The sequence below is a fragment of the Telopea speciosissima genome, chromosome 5 (genome assembly GCF_018873765.1).
Source record: "Telopea speciosissima isolate NSW1024214 ecotype Mountain lineage chromosome 5, Tspe_v1, whole genome shotgun sequence".
In the NCBI taxonomy this organism is placed as follows: Eukaryota; Viridiplantae; Streptophyta; class Magnoliopsida; order Proteales; family Proteaceae; genus Telopea; species Telopea speciosissima.
In genome coordinates, this window is record NC_057920.1 from 3,528,043 (window position 1) to 3,549,069 (window position 21,027).

At 39.8% G+C, this 21,027-nt stretch overlaps 1 protein-coding gene across 2 annotated transcripts; it reads right to left on the bottom strand.

Moving 5' to 3' along the window:
* Positions 1 to 1,405: 1,405 nt before the first annotated feature.
* Positions 1,406 to 20,713, bottom strand: LOC122660797 (rDNA transcriptional regulator pol5-like). Of its 2 annotated transcripts, none has more exons than XM_043856027.1 (9): positions 20,615 to 20,713; positions 19,664 to 20,263; positions 18,164 to 18,289; positions 17,868 to 18,065; positions 13,193 to 13,420; positions 11,984 to 13,099; positions 11,562 to 11,852; positions 5,576 to 6,029; positions 1,406 to 2,357 (listed from the first exon to the last, which is right to left on the bottom strand). In XM_043856027.1, the coding sequence occupies exons 2-9, from the start codon at positions 20,234 to 20,236 to the stop codon at positions 1,465 to 1,467; spliced, it is 3,879 nt and encodes a 1,292-aa protein (XP_043711962.1). In that variant the 5' UTR covers positions 20,237 to 20,263; positions 20,615 to 20,713; the 3' UTR covers positions 1,406 to 1,464. The 2 variants fall into 2 exon arrangements, with proteins under 2 accessions (XP_043711962.1, XP_043711963.1); XM_043856028.1 differs by having other exon boundaries at positions 19,664 to 20,269.
* Between the last annotated feature and the right edge of the window lie 314 nt (positions 20,714 to 21,027).

Here is a 21,027-nt window from a genome sequence, read left to right on the forward strand (position 1 = left end):
CGTGTCCGATTCCTATAATCTGTGTAAAACCGTCCAATCAATTGTCCCTGTTTGGATGTTGCCATATCCCCCAACCCCAACACTGACCTACCAAAAGGAAAAAGAAAATGTCAATCTGTTTTAATGGTGACTCCATAGCTCATGGTGGTGAGAAAAAAAAATCAAATAGATCATGTTTTTGCTGAAAAGGTGAACACTCTTTTGATAGGAGGAAGGCCCTAATGCCCCTTTTGGTTGGCAGTAAAATGAAACCAATTTTCATTAGCAAGGTGGAAGTGTGGAGCAAGAATTTAGAGGATTCCCTCCCCCCCTCCCCACACACACACACACACACACACACACACACAAACACACAAAAAGGCATCATTTAGTAACAAGAACTCTGAACCTTGGAATTGGCATAGTGATGAAATTGTTGCAGTTACTACAAGGCTCATTATGTGACAGGGAATGGAAAGGATTCCTCACTGTCACATTGCTGGGATTTCCGCGCCCCCTCCCCCCACCCCTTCCCTTATATATTAACTTCAAGGGAAAAAGAAGCGAAAGTACTGCCCTACCTCCCATAACATAAAAAATATCTCATTTATATTGATGCTCCTGCATGTGCTCTCATTGGTTATAATTAATTATAGCCCAATGATTAAGTATATAAATAAATAAACAACAAAAAAAATAGAGTACTATAATTTTTTATCAGGGTTTTTCCGATTATAATCCATTTGGCCAATTTCAGTTAGTCTTATCTATCAAATTGGGGTAGACCAAAACTGACTGATATTTAAGAATTGGGAAAAAGAACTCTATCCGGGAACATGGCTCTTGCACCCAGACACATGGTGGGGCAAAATGACTACTTCATTCCCATGAAAAGGAGACATTCCATCCCTGTTGATGCTCCAATGCACGCTCTCATTGGCCCTTGTGCTGGCACAGAGGCCACACTCGGGGACAGAACTCTTTCACCTGAAGAATTTTTCCAAAAACAAAACCCTAAAGTGGACCAATAAATAACTGGGTTGATCCGGTTTCAGTTTGACCTCCAAATTGACACCCTGTCAAGTTCAGCAAAGCCAAGACTCTAAAGTTTACGTTTAATCATTTTACCAAGCATTACACTGCCAACTCAAAATTATATTTAGGTCAAAACTTGCCTGATATTCAAGGTCATATAGGGAGCCTTCCCTTGCAACTTTGAAACAAACACCGACCCTGAGTAAAATTGGGTCTGAAGTTCAAGAGAGAAGAAACATGTTGCCCACCATCTATAAGGCTAAAACTGCTACAACTTAAAATTGGACACAACCAAAAAACACCAAACTAAAAGTCAGCTTCAGCAATTAGGGAGCTTACAAGATATATTTAATTAAATTATTATGCATCTACGCCGCGCACCCCCCTCCCCCCTTATGCTCTTAAAAGGGGCCGAGCTTGAGAATGTTACACTACAGCCTCCACAATGGCCTAGGAGGATTCTAGCGAAACACCAATATATCTTTGTTCCCGTGACTTGAAAGGAAGAAAGGTATCACCTAATTGAGATTCACAGGCAGCATATGCATCTGGAGTCAGAGATCCTATAAATGATTTTTTCAGGTGAAGCTTCAATACTGAATGCAAGACCTGACCACAGAATCGACGTACTCCAGCCCGCCTCGATTGTTTCTCTGGCATCTTCATCAGTAGTTTCTCCAACAGGTCACATAAAGATACCATATGCGCCTTCAAGAATTTCCTACTTGACATGTACTTTTCACCTTTATTTTCTATTCCTGAAACCGATGACTTCAGTACTTCTTCAATTAGATCAAGTCCTTCTACTCTCCGAAATTCAGATTTTGCATTACCACATTTCTCCAATAGGAAACCAAAAAGCTGATTCCCAATCCAAGGCTGGCGCCGGAAAACTTCTTTCACAAAGTCGGATTTTAACTGAGACTTCTTACTATCAAAGTAGCCCAACAAAACATGTTGAAAAATGTCCAAAACCTTCTGCAGTTCCGATTCAGACGGATCTTGTGCATGAAAAATCTTCAAAATCCAAAATGTTGAATTCTTCGCAAGAGAAACAATCATTTTGTGTCGGGCCAAGCTGGCTGACTGCTTTTTCTTTGATGGATTCGCAGCAAACCTCTTTCTTTTGAATGGTTTTGAGGCCCATTTCAAGCTCTTCTCCAACAAAGATTCAAGGTTTGACTGTTGAATATGTTCACCCTTCGGATACTCTTTACCCTTAAATATTTTCTTTTGCAAGATTCCCCAAATACGCTGTTCAAGTTGTTCACTACCTTCTGTAGTATGAGGATTTACAAATGCCTGGGTCAGGTACGAAAACACGGTGAAAACCTGTGGCTTACCTGCATGAAAGAAAAACCATTAATGTAATAACTAGGGGGCACAATAGTAGGGGGAATAAAATCTTCTTCCTTAATCCCACTTTCTTTCCAAAACTGTAGAGTCAGATCAATGAAAAATACCATTAAAGGACTAATTCCTAATAACAAAAGAGGTTGCCTAAGGTAATGAACAAGCAGTGCCATGAAATCTGGATTAGTGTAGAGATGGTCGGATCAGCGGAATAACACCTTCTGGTCAATTTGGCTATTGATCTTAAGTGCATGAAAATCTGGACACATTTTTTTCTTCCCCTGCTGAACCTTCCAACCAGAAAGGTCATGGTATGGATGGGGCAAATGACTTTCTTTGGGTGTGTGTGGGGAAGGAAAGTACACTACGTTGACCAGTAGGCAATAAGAATTTGACATTTATTGGAGAAATTGTTCCTTCAAAATAGGCCATCACATCTTCAAAGGTTCCATTACCAGCCTTAATTATGTGGGTAATTATCTATTTCAAAATTTCAAAAATTTCTAGATCAGAATTACTAGTACTAATTGTAATAACCCTTCCCTCCAAAAAAGATGCACTTGGCTTCCATAATTTAATAAATTGAATATGCACACACAGTTTATATATGATCAACTGGCCAGGTCAAATTGGCGCAATTCAACTCCAAATACCATTTTTGGGTCTGTCTCCAGGTTGGGCTTTAAAGCATTCCAAAAATCAAAATAAAATCTTGAATGAAATATGAAACATATTGTATTTTACACTCTGGCAAAAGTATCTGCGGATGAGCACATTCAAAGTGTATATTTCGACGAGCACTTCTAGTTGTGTTCATAATTGTCAGAGTGTCTAGGCAATCCTAGGCATTGGAGGAAGGAAAAATCAAGGTGACACCAACAAGGCGATGCCTTGACAATTAGGGTTGTACCACATGGAAGGATGATACCATTGGATATCTAGAGAATGGTTTGGATTGGCCACATGAGAAATTTCAGACCCAAATTTTTAATCATTTACCCTCCCATCTCATGCAATTAGACTTTTTCAGAATTTTATTTTTATTTTTTTTATCAAAACAAAACAATTCTGACAAGGGTGGAACTAAAACCTGGTCAACTAAGTTTCAATTGTGAAGAATCAAGCAAAACTGGAATATCCATGTATTGGATCAAAAGATTCAAACACTTATCAGTAACTATTACTGATGCAGTATTCATTTAGAAAGAAGAGGAAGAAACTCATGCGGTTTGGTTTGGGTTCATTCACTTGTGAACCAGTTTTCTGGTTTGAACCAAAACCCTGTGGTTCCAGATTTTCCAAGTTTTTATGGTCACTTTGAAACTGGAGATCAATGGAGATCAATCCAGCAGTAGTTTTTTTTTCCCCCCCGAGTCTTATCCCTGTATTTTTTCCCCCAAAAATCAACGTGATTTTTTTTTTTTGTTGGGAAGAAATCTTAAAATTACTTAAAATAGGATAACATACAATGTTCATCAAGATCCGCAAGTCTCGCCTGCATAGCTAATCTATGAGCTGGAGTAATTAAAGTTATAGGTTGTTTAATAATTGCTACATTCCAAAAAAGCTTAAAAAGAGATTGAATATAAAAAAGCAGATGAAATAGCTCCCAAGGCCATGGATGCAATTCCTGATCGGTCAGCCAGTTCTTCGCCTCCTCTTAATCAGTCCAGATCGTAAAATCAAAAATCAATGGGATATTGGTTGGCTGGATTACGGATCTATAAGTCCAGATAGTTGTTATTTTTCATTCAGTTATTAAGTCTTGTTTAGGACTCCCAAAAACAGCGTGCGGCTGGGAGGAGTTTCCTTCTCGGATACGGTTACTATATTAAGTGTCCTAGTTAGTTTAAACTCCTCCAGGTAGGCTGGTTGATGGGAGGAGATTTCTTCGCCAGTTTAAGTTTTGTTTTTTATTGTTTTATTCCTGAACCAATCAGGTTTAACCTTAGAGCCAGTTATAAAGGAATGTGAAGTCTTCACAGCTTTCCAATGATTTTGATTAATGAAAGAAGCTTTGCTTTATCGGTTCTGCAAGATTCACACCATAATTTTCTGTGAGATGTGGTAAGGTATGGTGTGATGCTAGAAAAACCTTGATGGGGTTCAGTTATCTTCTTCTGTTTTCTCTTATTCAATTAACCAGGTCAGTACTGCTATCCTCTTCAACTCCTGCGCAAGCTTATTCTTCTACTAGCTTAATTCTGTTTTGTTCTGATCACATCCTAACAGTTATCTCTGCTCCTGAGTTTACTTCAAGTTCTGTTTCAGTTCCTGACAGTTCCTGAATTCAAAATCGATCTTCCCAGTCAATTTTTGAAGTCCTGTTCAACAAGGATTCTTAATTTATGGAATTTCAGGAACTGTTTCTGTTTCTGTTACTAGTTCTGTTTCTGTCACCAATTAAGCTTCTATTAAATTAATTCTAAAATCTAGATTCCATCTTAAAAGATCTATTTTAAATTCAGATTTTCTGCCTATAGAATTCTGTGAACTACTAGTATCCTACCCTAAGCAAGAAACCCTGATAACTCTGAATCCAGCCCTTGGGTTATTTTAAAATTATTAAGATATTCTACCTGCTAAACCCTGACCTTTGACCAGAACATTGGCATGATCAGATTTATTTCTGGATTATATTTCCATCCCTGCAATTCTGGTTTTCAGTTGGTCTTCTAAACCCTAATTCCTGGATGTTTTAGAACCAGGGTATCAAGAATCAGATCAGTTGAATCGGCCGAGCTTGATCCCGATTCCAGCAGATCCAGAGTGGCCGATCCATGCTGGGTTCTAGGGTTCAGGTTGATTCCAGACTGGTTCCGGCTGAATCAGAATTGGCTGAACCTGATCCGGATCCCGATTCTGAGTTTAATAACCTTGTTTAGAACCCCATTAGTTTCAGCCTATCAGGAAAAGATACTATGAGATATTTGGACTGAAATAGCTAGAGGTTATTAATTGGACCCAGGATTGTATAATACAATATATTATATAGAAATAACTGCTGCCATACAAAAGGAACTAATAAGGTTTCATGTTGTACAACAGTCCATGAGAGGATGGAGATTGTATACCTCTAGCAACCTAGGAAATATGTGATAGGTCAGGCAGTTGAATCATGCAATTAGCTGTCTACTGTGTAAGGTAATCCTACGAAATGGCTTGTTACAACAATCCATTATGGAAACTTTAAACAATGATTACTTGCCTGGGTTTTCATGAAGATATAATTCAAGCAGTGAGAGAACACGAAGCTTGAACAGTACAAGTTGTGACTGAGCGGTTTCGCCTCCAGCCTGGTTCCTCTTCTCCTTGAAAATCTGTGCAAGATAGGAATCCATGCGGAACATTGCATCATCATCCATTCCTCCATCAGAATCATCAGAAGCTCCAGAAAGTTCTTCTCCATCTGCCTCAACTCCACCCATTGCTTCAGAGTCATCTGCTTCATCATCACTATCACCAGTCTCCTCTTCCTCGGCTTCATCAGTTTCCTCAGCTTCTTCAATCCCAAGAAGATCTTCATCATCTTCATCATCATCATCATCATCATCTTTGCTGTCCACAGGTTGATGACGGGCTGGCTTCAGATCTTTCTTTATGACCCGCAACATGCGGATCAGTCCAGTATCAGTAACATCATTGCAGAAATGCTTGAAAACCTACAAACCCAAACAACAGTAAGTAGAGTTCCAACATTGACAAATGATGAAAGATCAGCACAAGGTTCTGCGGCATATAGCCGCATGTAAATCCATATGGAAACTCATTGATGCAGACAAAACACAGAATTATATAATCAAAATAAAATTGGGATGGGATTATAAGTATGTTGGGCTTATGGTTCGATGGGTTTTTCTTGTAATGGTCTTCTTACTAGGCCTATTATGAGTAATAATTAGGAGCATGAATAACCATGATAACATATAAGGTCTTGGTTTCAAGTCTTAATTCTCTCTTCCCCCCCCCCCCAAGGCCTGTGATGCGGATCCGGGGTTCCAAAACCTGTGTTGGATCGCTTGTGGACCCACCCAATCAACAAATAACCCAATGCTAATAACCAGTGGCAATATTGTAATATATCAGAAATTCCAAGGGGTTATTAGGCATGTATAGAAAAAGGGACACGGGGGATTGCAATTTACTAGCTAGGGACAGAATTGGAAGTGATTATAAGGGATGTATTGGCTTTGAATTAATAGGAAACACAAGGGTAATTTAAGAATGCGGAGAGATATGGTGACATTTAGAAAGTTGTCACCATCTTCAACCTCACGATATGGGAAAGAAACCCAGCGGAAGACAGTTCGCTCGATGGCTATGGCACCCCAACCAAGACTTCGATTTCCTTGGGAATTTTAAGGATAAGCTCCCATATTCCTGCGCTGTAGACTCCAAACAACCACAACCCCAAAGGCCAGGTAATATATTCAGATTGAATTCCTGAAATCGCCAGGGGTGGAAGATAAGGTTCTGGTTATGGTTGCAGGATAGACTCTCACAATAGGGATATTCGAAGACGAAACCCAAAGGGTAGGTATGCCTACAGATGGGAACTTATACCCAGAATATTAAACACAATAGTTCAGGCATAAAGGAACCAACAAACCTGGTTTTGGTTCAGTCCGGCATAAAAGAGGAAAGAGAGAAGTATAATGATGGAGATGGAGGAGTAAAGAGAAAGGTGAGAGAGGATCAGAAACAAGAGAGAAGGAGGACGGAAAGAAGAGATTTCAGAGGAGGGGAGAGAGAGGTGGTCAGATAACCATTGCTATTGCACCATACCGGTACCATAAACAATTCAATCAAATCAATTCATCAAATCTACTTCCATCCATAGTACTAAAACTCCATTCGTCTTGGTCGAGATTTTGAGAATTTCGAGTATCTTGGTCGAGTCGAAACAAAATGCAACATCGAATTGAAAAATGCAATATTTCGATTTTGGCATTTTACACCCACAGAAAAAATACCATATTTCGACGAAATTTCGTTCGGTATCTCGAAAATTTCGGTTAGACCGAAACACACCGAAACGAAACGAGATTTAGTACTATGCTTCCATCGTTGGGTTACACATCTATTTATAAAACACAGAAAATAAAGAGTCCTAATTACTTACTAAAACTCAGACTAATAAAAATGGAAACTAAATAAAACCCAAATTGAAAATTTCCCTACATGTCTATTAGCTACCCATAAAAGATTACATATATTTCCCAAATAAAATAATAAAATAAACCCTAAATATCCTACTGAACCAGAACAAGGTTGGGACCTGGTTCATCTTGGTTTGGGTTCTCCAACGGGTTCGGCCTGGCCCATGGAACAGCTCTTGCATCACCTGCCATCCAAGTAACTGATCTGAACAGTTTGACCACCATTCCAATAATCAGATTGGAGGATTGGCATTTGACATTTTGCCATGTGTTGTGACAATCTAAACATGGTTGTGATCATAGTTGTCAAGGCGGCAAAGCGACCCAAGGCGCTGGAGGGGTGTCTAAGCGTTTAGGAGACAAGGCGCCCGCCAAGGCACCCCTAAGTGTTATTTTTTATTTCCCCATTTTCTGACATTATTTAGTATGTTACAATATTTTAGTATGCTACATTATACACCTTATATCATCAAAAATCAACATTAAGCCACATTAAGTCACATCAAGTCATCAAAAATCAATATTAAGCATTTAAGCCACATCAAGTCATCAAAAGTCAACATAGAACTAGAAGACAACAAAACTGAAGAAGCAAGCTATTGAAAGTTTGAAACAATCAAACATACATTTGGTTTATACTGTTCTTAGAAAATATGATCTTATCTATAAGTAATTAAATGGTTCTCAATTTAGAGAAATGTTCTTGTTCTCTAAGAAGTTTGACTAGTCAGCTGATTTTATTTTTACATGAGACTTTTAGGATTAGGTAGAGCACAAAACTAGCTTTCCAACAAATGCAAAATTTTTTAAATCTGATTTATATTGAAGAAGTTATGTTCAGGTCAAACCTTATTTGGTATGCACGAATGCTGTCAAAATCACTCTGAATGAAAATAATTTTTTTGATATCAAAACAAATGAATATTTTATTGCACTTTTGGTTTTTAGCAATGTTTTACCATATTAAGATTTATAGAATTTTTAGATTTGGGAAAATCCCCAGCATTAGAAAGTTGAAAATTTTTACCTACCGTAAAAAATCCAGTTTTTGTTATTGAATTGGGGGGTTGACTTTTTATCCTTTTGGAATTAGATTTTTTAACTATTTTTATTGGATTCAAATAGGGGGTATTTGCATATTTATGAACAATATCTTAAGTAAATGAAATACCAAATACAAAACAATTACTTAAGGGCTAATACCGAGTTCGATACCAATAAAGACCAGTGCAAGGCGCCTTGCAATAAGGCGGAGGTCGCCTAGGCCCCAACAAAACTGCTTGGACTCCTAGACAACTATGGTTGTGATGGTTCTTGGGAATACTACTATTATTTGTTAAATGATGTAATACAGTAATAGTATTATTCCCTATATCAAGGCTGCCGAATCCATTATGTGTGCTTTCCTCTGGAAAGGTGTGGACTCTGCCAGGTTCCTCCACCCTAAGAGCTGGTCCTTTATTTGCCTTCCCAGAGCTGAAGGAGGTTTGGGTCTCAGAAGGATTAAAGATGTCAATCTAGCGGGCTCTATCAAGCTGGTTTGGAAGCTTCTCTCCAACAAGTCTAGTATTTGGACTTCCTGGGTGTATGCGGGGCCTCTGCGTAGAAACTCTATTTGGACTCTAGCTCAGACTCTTCCTGGATTTGGCGCAGAATTCTTCAAGTGAGGCACATTGCCAAGGCTGCTATTTCTTGCAAGATTGACGATGGGTTGCAGACCTATCTTTGGCTCGATAATTGGCATCCTTCAGGTGCCCTGGCCTCTATAGTCAGCCCCCGTGCCATTTATGATTCCGGCTTGGACAGACTTACCCCTGTGGCTTCCATCATTACCAATGGCTCATGGTCCCCTCCCACATCTCCCCCCCCCCTTGCCGACCTTTGGAGTTCCCTCCTCCCTATTCCTCCCGGTCATAGAGGCAAAGGGGACACCACCGTATGGCTTCCCTCCCCCACAGGCACATTCAGCGCCCACTCCGCTTGAGACATGGTTAGACATAGAGGGACCCCCTGTCCTTGGCAAAAAGTGGTTTGGTACAAAGGCCACATCCCTAGGCAGAGTTTCACTGCTTGGCGTGCCCTAGCAAATTGCCTCCCAACTCAGGCCTTTCTCATCCACCGCCACATGCAAGTCTCCCCCAGATGCTGCCTTTGTTGGAATGGTCACGACGACATAGACCATCTTTTCTTCACTTGCCCATTTGCTGCCTCCATCTGGAATCAGGTTCTCCGCCATTGCTGGCCTGCTCGTAGAAGACCTCTTCCGCTTTCTCGGGAATGGGTTTGGATTCATATGACTTTTGGTGGGAACTCGCTTTGTGACACGGTTGGAAAGCTTGCCTTTTGTGTTACTATTTCCCACATTTGGATGGAGCATAATCTTAGAAGATGGACGTCCAACTCCAGCTCTCTGGACAAGATTTGGAAGGCCATCTTCTTTGACGTTTCATCTAAAGCTAATTCCCTCCCCTTGACTAGTGTGACTGATTCCCCAAGGAACAGACTTATTGTTGTCTCCTGGGGTCTCCCATCCACTATTTTGCGCCCTACTTAGTTTTGGGCCTCTTGGCCTTCGGGCTTGTATATCCCTTCCCCCCCCCCTTTTTTCTTTGCAATTAAATTATTATTCATCCAAAAAAAAAAAAGTATGGAAGATCAAATTCAATCAACTATCAACCAAGAGCAAATCAAAAGTTAATGATACAAGACTTAGAAGCAAGCATGAGGATCATGAAGATCAAAACAATCTTCAAGAGACAGAATTAGTTTCCTAATTGCGCAATTCACATGTTATTCTATATAAAGGTTCTAACAGCCTAGAAGTCCTTAAAAATGTTTAATTAGTCATCCAAGTAGGCTAAGGAAGTCGGTCGATCAGGTTGACATCTTAAGCGACTAAGAGATAAGGTGGTCGATCGGAAGCTTGGCTAAGACCAGCCTTGGGCAGATTTCTGCAAGGCGGTCAAACAGGTCTCATAAGCTCTAAAGGGGACCACGGAGGAAGTGTGTAGCAACGACGGGTCTTTAGTGTAGGGGCAGGCATCCAAGGGCTACACTCCTTGACAACTTGTCACTCCCCTACCAGCAAGGATCGAGGGGATAGATTCCTTGAGAGAGTGAGAATGTGAGACAGGAGAGAATGAGAGGCTCAATCCAAACAATCCTTCTATTTTCTATTCCCATTGATTTCAGTGAGAGTTCTGCCCTAAAAGTTACTGATCTGCTGAAGCCCATTCAAAAGAATGAATCAGCCACTGGAATTGATGTTTACATGAAGGCCTGAGAATATCAGTACATCGATAATGTTGGTTCTTACTTGAACTGGCATCTACATTATGTGGTATCAGAGACGGGCACCATGTCACGGGTTTGAGTCACAGAAAAGGCTATCTAGGAGAGGGTTACCTGGAGTAGAGTGAAAGCTGTCAAGAAAGGGCTACCTGCTGTCAAGCAGAAACCCTGGGGCAGAGTGGAGCCGCTCGGAAAGGGCTACCTACCGCCAAAGTGAGAGCTGCCAAGGACCACGGCTGTGGAAGCATGGTGGTCTGTTATGTGCCTAATGGGGCTCGATCTAGTGTATGGGCGCTAGATTGGGCCAGCCTAGTATGGGATAGGTTTAAGGGCTTGATTCCTTGATATCGAATTCTGATTCAAGCTGGGTTTTCAAGTTTCCTTTTAGTTCTTGCAGTAGGAAATTACAATATCTTTAAATCTGACCATTGGATTGTGCTTTTATTTTGATATCTTGTTCTCCTAAGTGAACAGTACACTCGAACCTGACTTCTGCCTCCATCAGACCTACTGATGTTCTGATTTTTTTTTTCTTTCTTAAATCTAGGTTTTGGTTCTTAGTCCTTGCAGTTATGATTTTCTAAGGGATTTCTGAATACCTAAACCTTAGGTGATGTAAAACCTCATTAAATCTTCTTTTTGTATACCCGCCAGAGAGAGAAAGAGACAATGTCTAACCTTCTTCTGAAGCTGATCGGGATCAAGAATAAATAAAGATGTGGTTGATAATGTTACAACACTTACCTGCTCGACAGCAGACCGCATAGGAGCTGAGGACTGAGGCAACAAAGAGAGCAATGTATCAAGGAGGACATCCATCAACTCTGGCATCCCACCACTATCTGATTCATCTTCTTCTCCTGATGACTCAGGAAGATCAACAGTGCCAAACGCTTTCTTACAACATATAATAACTTCAGAGGCAGCTTCAGAAAATTCCCCTTGCCCGAGGAGGACTTGCAGCAACAACTGGATGAGCAAATACCGCAGTGCATGCAATTTATTTGCAGCAGAACCTGGTCCATTGTTCCTTTCCTGCAACAATTGTAATAGTTCCAAAAGAAAACCAGTTAACTGGTTTAACCAACAAATGGGCAAAGGCTTAGGCTAGTGTCAAAAAATCAAAGGTCAAGCGTACATATGTCATGCAGTACAGAATACAGTACCTCCTGGGCAAGCCGAGTTTCCATCGCTTGTAATTTCTTGAATGCTTTCCCATCCTCATCACTCAAGGACCTAAAGAGTGAAACTGAAGGTATGTTGCACAGCGTATTGAGGAACCGCATAAAATAGGATCCAAGATCATTTGGCTCAAGGCCAGTTGACACAGATGGTAATCCCTCTTTTTGAGCATTTGCCAATAATAACTGGAGCTGTTCAATGCACATTTGGCACAGTGAACTTGATGTGGCTGCTTTTGGCCATCTGAACTTCTCCTGTAGCTCAAATGACGTTACTTCAGTGCCAAGAGACGCAGAGAAGAGTCCCTGAACAGCTAGAAATTTCATTATTTCCTTCTGCACCCGAAACTTTGCCTCAGGATCCAGTTTCAGATATTTCAAAACACGAGGAAGGGAATCGATAACCCAACTTTTCAAATAATCAGGAGTGCCCAATGATCCCAGAGATTCCTTATCCTCCAATGAACCCACTTCTGAGTTGTCATCTGTTGTCTGGCTCTGATCTGATGGTTCATCTGCCGCAGGGACTTCATCTACGAACATGGTCATTAAATTTTGGACAAATAACATGCAACCTGATCCAGTTTTGAACTCTGTAACCAAATCTTTAACAGTTTTTGTCCGTGTGATGCAATCAAATCTCCCACCACTGTGTTTCTGGAGGGCCACAATGACTGCAACTCGACGATCATCATCATGTCTAACCCAATCTGATAGTTCTTTTACAAAATGCTGCGCCACTTTGAATAGCCAGGAGTCCTTGGTTGAAAGGATATCCATCAAACAGTGGACAAGCTTGTGAGAGAGTACAATCTGCACACACGATGCAGGCAACCTTGGGAGGAGGAGAAGCAGAACATCCAAGGCCAATTGTTTACGATCATGAGATGACAGAAGAAGTGATCCTTCAATGACAACTTCGCAGAAACAGCGGAGGTTTTTCACAATGTCTTCTTCTGACGAGTTACACTTGCGACTCCTTTTGTGCTTCTTAGTAGAACCTAATGCTGCATCCTCTTCTTGTGAAGCTGTGTCTGGTAAGAGCATATTTACTAAAACAGGCCAGACACTGTGAATTCGAGGCCTGCAGAAAGTCGACTCCTGCAATATATCAAGCAGGGACAGGATTAATAGAACACTTAAAAATATTCTCTCCCCAAAATGCATGCAGGGCAAATAAGATTTGAAAATTACCTTAAAGCAAGTAGTAAGGGAGGATAAATGGTCAGTAGTGAACAGCTTATTAGCACTGAAAGGATATGGCAGAAGTTTGTAAAACTTTTTGTTATCCACAGAAATCTGTTCTCGCAACTTCAGGGCCAACAGCAATGCATCTGGATTTCCAACTTCAACTGCTCCTACAAACCACTCATTTATGCCCGGGGCTTCAAGAACATGACTCAATAATGCTTCTGCAGGCAACTGCAAGATTAAAAGAAACACCATTAGTTCCAGATTCCATAAAAGAGCATATTGTAGATATCCAGATCAACCAAATTAATGAGCAACAATGTGTAAACTATAGAGACAAAAGTTATAAACAATCAACAATTGATGTTCTCACACCAATGAAGTGCATGTTCTATGACAAAGAGAAGAGGCAACACAATTACACAAACATTGATAAAATGACATAGCATTCCACCACTTCTAGAAATTTTTTTTTGTATGGGGAGAGAGAGAGAGGAATGAAAGGGGATGCCTACGGCTAAATATAAAAACAAATGCTGCATATGGTCACACTGAACATTTTGTAGGCAGCACCATTGGGGGTAGGGTGTCTGATATTACTGAAATCAAAATTTTACAAATAGAAGAATAAATTACACATGGGGTTACCTAACGTTTCTAGAAACTACGTCTAGGGTACCTAACTAATGTAAGACTAGAACCTGAATAGGTCTAATCCCAGGCAGGATCAAATAAAAAAACCCTTCAATAAAGAAGAAATCATATGAGGGAACCAAGAGAACAATGGGAACTAAAATCATATAAGGAACCAAGAGAACAATAACTAAGAATAAGGGAAACAAGAGAACAATGGGAACTCAAATGAGGGAACAATTTCCTTGGTTGAAGTAACAAATAAAAACCCACAAATTTGTAACCTGTTGAAGCACAAATGATCTTGATGTAATAATCTTTAAGAAATCAATATGGCAATCAGTTGAAAGAAATCCCAGCAGGTTGTAGCACTCTTGAACTCGATTTGAACAAAATTAGGGTTTGGATTCAATAAGCGATGGAAGGAGATGGGGAAGGGAATGGGCATCTCACCCAACCTATCTTAAGATTTTAACAAAGGCTAAAGCCAATATTTAATTAATCAAATCCGTGTATAATGCTGGCCTCCCCTACAAACTTATGTAGAAGACTCAAAGTTAGACTTAGACACTAAAAAGGAAAGGCCTAACCTTATCCTTAACTAATAAGGTAATCTAAATTGACTAAGAAAGTGAAATAATAAAGAAAACAAACTCAAAATAGGACTCTAACTAAACTAAGGAAGTAAATCCCGTTTTCCTATTTTCTACCCAAATTTTAGACCCATTAAATTGGTCAATTACAACATAAACCCATGGGACCAAAGTCCCAATACATATATGACCCAACCCAAAGCTTGTTTCCACTAAAATAAGCCCCAAGTGACTTATCTACATCACAAGCGTTCAACATATTATGTTTGGGGTACCTATACCGGGATAAAAAAGAGCATCCCAGTGCACGAGGCTCTGATTATTGCAAGGTCTAAGAGGGGCAAATGTCCGCAGCCTTACCCCCTGCTTCGCAAGAGAGGATGTTTCAAAGTTTCGAACCAGCAACAGGTTGCAATATCACAACTTAAACATTGCACCAAGGCTCTCCCACTAATGTCAGTTAAATTAATAAAGTTTTTCTTATTTCCAATTTTGCCCATTGATATTTAACTTACAACTCTGTTCATCTTCCCATTTTCTCTCTTTTGTGAGGCTGACCCAAGTTCCAACTTAATTCCCCCTCGATCTCCATTCTATAACCCCATTTCAACGGTTTCCAATCGAGTTGAGGCAACTATCCGTCGCACCTTGTCCCACCATAGTTATCAAGGCGTCGTCTAGGCGTCCAAGCCCCTTGATCGCCTTGGGCGTTGGTCCGCCTTGTTGTTGACACCTTGCTTTTGGACCCTCTCCGACGCCTTGGTCGCCTTGATAACTATGTGTCCCGCCACCACTACTTAACCTTCACGACTGCTCAAGTGTCACCCAATGAAGCTGTCACACCGGTTCTGCCAGATGAATATCACATTGATTCCCCCACCCACCCACCCACCCACCCTAGCGACATATGCTACTATTGATACAGGCAGTGAACTAACTTGGCTCCGGTGTCTCCCTTGTTTGCAATGTTACCATCAGAAGCAACCCATATATGAGAAGAGATTGGTTCAAGAACCTAATGGAGTCATACAAGAGATTCATGCGGCTAATCCAATATAGGACTTTGGCTGGAACCATTGTCGAAAACAAGAGAGTCAACAGTTGAAATGCATTCCATGGATCAAATTCCACCATCATATGAATCCAAAAAGCTTAGAATCTGAATATTTACAACTGTATCAGGGACACAGGGAATAGCAACGAGAAGAGTTAAAACGGGTGACTTGCATGACCTCTCTTTTCAGTTCGGTTTCTGGGATTCGATTTATTTGGGTTGGTTTTTTTTGCCCCTCTTTTTGGTACTCTGATGGCAATCCTATTTTCAAATTTCCATACTAAAAGGAGATTCAACACATGACACTCAATCCTAACTGTTCCAGATTTCCAGCCAACCATCTCTTTTTTCATTGGTAAACAGTCAACCCATCTTCAGCTGGTGTTCCTCAACCATAACCCAACCCAGGCAAAATGGGTTAAGATTGACTGTGCCTTGTTCAGGCTGTCTCTATTCCAAGTTCCAACCCCCATCCCTCCTCCCTTCCTTTGGTTCGTACCCTCTATAATGGAGAACACGAATGTTACCAGTCACTGCAGCAACCCCGACATCCTATCCTGAAATCACACATGTTATGCAAGCAGCCTAAATAGCAAACACATGGATGTTAATGATGACTGTAATGACAATCCAAACTCTGAATTACAAACACTATATATTGAATTTTAAGACAGAGAGAAAATAAACAAAGCAGTGAAAGTAGTCCACGCTTTGCTCACCAGCCGGAATCCAGCAGGTTCGTTGGCTGGAAAGTTGCTCTGGCTTTAGCATCAAATAATCTGACTGCAGGATGGTTCTACTATCTCTCAATAAGGGTGCTAGGATGGAAGGACAAACGATGTTGTAACTTAAATGCCTATGGGCAAAACTGGAAATATAAAAATTCTAGTTAAATAACGTTATGCTTGGTCAGGTACTCCAAACATAATAGGTCAAACATTAGGCACCCTAGATGTAGTTTCTCAAAACGTTAGGCACCCTAAGTATAATGTACTTATGTACCCAATAAAGAATTACAGGGAGGGAAGGTGTAGCAGCAACTAGGGATTGAAGCACAAAGAGAGGATGCAATAACTTACATATATACTATTTTATTTCCAAAGAAGATTTTTGGATTGAGTTTTGTCTCTCACCTAGTTCTTTTCAACAATGCAATAGGCAAGAAGTTGTTGAAACTTTCCAAAAAATAGAATTTGACTGAGTAAATAGTGCAAACAGAGGGCATACAAGTGAGAACTAAAAGCCAGTTCTGCTGTCTTCATGTTATCATCATATGGATATCATTCAACCCATAAAGATGGGTTAAGCACAAACTATTGTCAAGCAATTAAATTGATTAATTATAATTTTTCTCAAGGGTTAAGACTATTGATGTCAGGCTAACCCCTTTTAATTACAAATTAAGTGTTTTGGGATTTGGAATCCAAAAAGGACTGTTGGCTTGGCAAAAGTTTAAAGGGCTAGGTCACATCAGACTCAATCTGATCACCTTTCACCCAAATTTAACACGATGATTTAGAAGGAGAGCTGCTACGGTTGATAGATAGGGTTGACATACTTTTTCTTGAGTTGCTGATAAAAAGTAGTCTCTGAATATAAAGGTCTCCAACAGACATAAATTAGAAAAATAAAAACTGCTGCAATCTGAGAATCTCCAGCATGAATCTTCAAAAAGAATTAAATGACCTTGAAAATCCGAATTAAAACTTTTAGATAACTAGAAAAACAAAAAACATCAGATCATTATTCATCAGGGGAAGAGATTAGATACAGAGAGAAAAATATCCAATTTGAGTTGCAAGAATAACCAAGAGACAGATCCAGAAACAGTGACACACACAATCAAAGAAGATTAAGAAGAAAGCAATCACAATCCAAATCAAAGATCTCAACAGCAAACAGCTTCACCGCAGGACTAAGAAAGAGAACAATTCTCTATTCCACTCTTTTTTTGGCATATCTCCTCAAAACTGAATACTCCAGTACAAGCAATCCCCTTTTAACAGACCGCAATTTAGAAACAACAAATAATATAATCGATACATTCCAGAATAAATAAGATAGATAGTAAAAAAAACATTTGATGACTATTCTTGGACCAATCTTTAAGTATTGTAACCAACTTACCTTGCGGCTATTCAAAATTGAAACAACAGACATTTATTAATATAGCACAATACAACCTCTGTATCCCAGCTGCATGAACTAAAAACTGAGTAAACCAATCAAAAACAAATCCCAAGACTTGTGGGCCCACTTAGAACCAGTCACACACAACAGAGGGGAGAGGGGGAGGATAGAGAGGGACTTAGTGGCAGCACAGAATGATAGGGAGATAACAAAGAAAAAGTAGCCAAAATAAAGCTACATTTCATTGATAAAGAGATGATGGAAGTACCTGTTCAATCAAATCCAAAATAACAGAGGATGCTGGCTCTTGCAAGTACCGTTTCTTAGAAGCAAGAGAGATAACACTACTGGTGAATTCCTTCACAATAGGTGTATTTTTATCACAGTTCCACTCTTCAGCTATTCGTCCAGATTGAGCCAAAGCACCATAGGCAAACAGGCGACCCAAAAGACAATCCCTTGCTTCCTGCAATGTCATGTAGAAGAAACTGAAAAATATCACATGCAGAGAACAGCAACCTAATCAAGACATGCTCAAAAGCATAAAATATTTCTTTTGCCTACCTGACCCTTCATCGACGAAGAGACCTCTAATAACTCAACTATTAGTTTCATCACTGAATCCACTTTCATGCATGGAATTGAACCAACTAAAATAGTCAAACCTAACGCAAATCCTTGTCTTGCACACTGCATAAACAAATAATAGATTGCATAGAAATTACACATATTAGATTCCAACATTGTGTAGTCAGTAGCCTCACAATGACAATGATTCAGCAAAAAAGAAACAAAGAAAAATATTCCAAAACTTGAACAATACTGTCTAAAATGCTGGAAAAAATTGAAATTAGCACAAAAGGAATGCATTTAAAACTGAGCTCCATAGCTCGAACAACAGATAGAAAGTTAATATCAAAGGTCATGATACAACATTTGAAGTGGAAAAGTTATATACCAGTTATACAGCTACCCTTAGACAAAGAAGAATGAAAGTATGAAACCAATCATAGCTGTTCCGTATAGTTTAAGAACCTTTTTTTTAACTCATCATTTTTCTTATTTCAGTTGTTGAACCCATTCTCCACTATCGGAACCATAACCTCAAAAATTTCCCAAATCCAAAAACTTTTCTTGAATTTCCCACAACCTAATCTCACATCCCCACCCAAGAATCCAAACATAAAACTACTTTCGCTGTATAACATTTTTTTATCAGCCCAAACATAGCATTCTTTCAGTACTGTTTTGAAATTAAAAATACTTAAACAGTCAAATGTAACATTAGATGACAACATAACCAACATTATAATATCTGAGAGACACAAACATATAATATGTGTTTTTATGCATGGATACACTTCCCTAAACACAATAGATCGAGAAAATCATACAGATTTTATGAAACCATGTGATATCATAGTCAAAACCATTTCTCTAGTTTTATTCTATGAGCATATAGGCCCTTATTGAATTCTTCATTGTTTATATATACCAGAAACTAATATATTAGAAAACAAAGGGCAATCAGCAATCATCAACAGCTATATACAGAAGTCTATAGTCGTCCTGTTCAGTCAATGAATCTGCTTTTGCACTGGTACTATTATCAGTAGGAAATGCATTGATGCAACATGCCGAAGAAAAACCTATCACGGGACTCTCAATCCTGATGCGTTTCCAATCTCTTTGAGTCTTGTTACTTCTAAAGAAAGAGTGACTTGTTCAGAAGTTTGAAACTAAGCATAAGGTATTGGATTTTCTCTCCATCTCCATGCTTGACATCAATACAACTAAAAAGTAAACCCCATCTTTTTTTTTTTAAGTATCAGGGACCCACAAGATACAGGATTACAAGTAACCCAACTAATGGAGTAGGCTCTGTTCTGCTTGCAAACCATATGGCATCATATTCACCCATTCCTAATAATGAAAAACACATGTTCACAGAGATGAATGATATAGAGAAAAGTTCTACAGTGACAGAACAACAGTATCAACAAATGTAGGTGTCCATGTACACCAACCAATCATCTGCAAGATTTATTTAACAAAAAAAATTACCTCTCTCGAGGAAGAAACACCACGAATTAGCCGACGAATGGCATATCTAAGAGAAGGGGCACAGTTTTTCAAACCATCATCCTTTTCAGCCTCCAACTGAAAGCAACTCTCATCCTTTCCCTTCTTTCCAAGCTTCCTGAATGCATTCTGAACTTCCCGCAGCTCAGTTACCAATGCTTCAGCAGCTGCTTCTCTAATGGACAAATCAGCAGCTGCAAGATCCTTAAAAACACTAATATGGAATTCAGGTAGTCCACCACTTGCAGAAGGTAATGATGCTGAGGTCTCATGAGCTGTTAGATCTGCACTCGCTCGAATAGCTTTTGGCACCTCCCTACAATCAGAATCAGTCTGGTGTCTCTTCTTATCCACTGCTTTCCTTCTTTTCCTCCTCTCCATGGGTTTGATTGAACTAGGTGTGGAAGACGGAGTATCAATCCCGTCTGCCGTAGCTTCTTCAGTTTCATCATTTTTCGAATTTTTTGAATGGTTCGAGCGAAGTTTATCGGGGAGAGCATCAATGTGGTCTTCTAATTCGTCAACAGAGTCGGAACCTCTCTTCTTACCAGCCATGGGAGTGGTAAATCCCTTCGTTCCGGCCTGTAACTTAATCCATCAACAACCCAAAAAAAGTTAGGAAGGACATAAACGGATTAAACCTCAAGTTCGTAAACTATGGTTTTATCTCAGAAGCTCCCCAAGTAAAATGACGCTACGGATAGCAGAGGGCAAGCCAAGAGAAAGAAGAGGGGAGGGGGGAGAGATGCTGTTACCCCATATAATTCAGATATAGAAAGTTTACAGAAGCGGAAAGGAAGAGGAGAAGTTCAAAGAAAATTATAGCTTCCATTGGGCAGAAATTGCAGAGAATAAAAAGAAGATATAAATTAGTAAGAAATAAATGAAAAGAAAAAGGAAAATAGGTAGACGGAGCGAAGAGGAGAGGCATACCTGAGAAACGAGGAACCAGCCGCTAGGGTTACAGAAGACCTACAGGTGTTGATGTTTGCAACGAATTCGTTACAGTACCCGCCGCAAGGAGCAGGGAAGGAAATGGTCGAGTAAACCGATAAAAGACAGGTATAAAACCTTAGAGCAGCCACGCTACCCGCGTGAAATGGAATCTCCCACACCAGAGAAATGGTAGCACGGATGGGCGTCGCTCGTATACACGAGACCCACGTGTGAGAAAAAAAACCCATAAGAAGGGATAGGGTTCATGAGTCGTAAGGGTGTAAATCGGTCCGAACCGGGTATTCGGTTTGGTTCTAGGCATTACCGGGAAAAAAAAAAGGGTTTGGCTCTAGGGAGTATTTGTGTGATCCAGATCAGGACCAAGTCCCGCTTCGGTTATGAAATTCGGT

Coding starts and splice junctions, on each gene's coding strand:
- LOC122660797 (XM_043856027.1), bottom strand. CDS start 20,236: ATGGCTGGTAAGAAGAGAGGTTCCGACTCTGTTGACGAATTAGAAGAC. Junction 18,066..18,163: donor CTTCGTCGATGAAGGGTCAG/GTAGGCAAAAGA, acceptor ATGACATTGCAG/GAAGCAAGGGATTGTCTTTT. Junction 13,100..13,192: donor CCCTTACTACTTGCTTTAAG/GTAATTTTCAAA, acceptor GATATATTGCAG/GAGTCGACTTTCTGCAGGCC.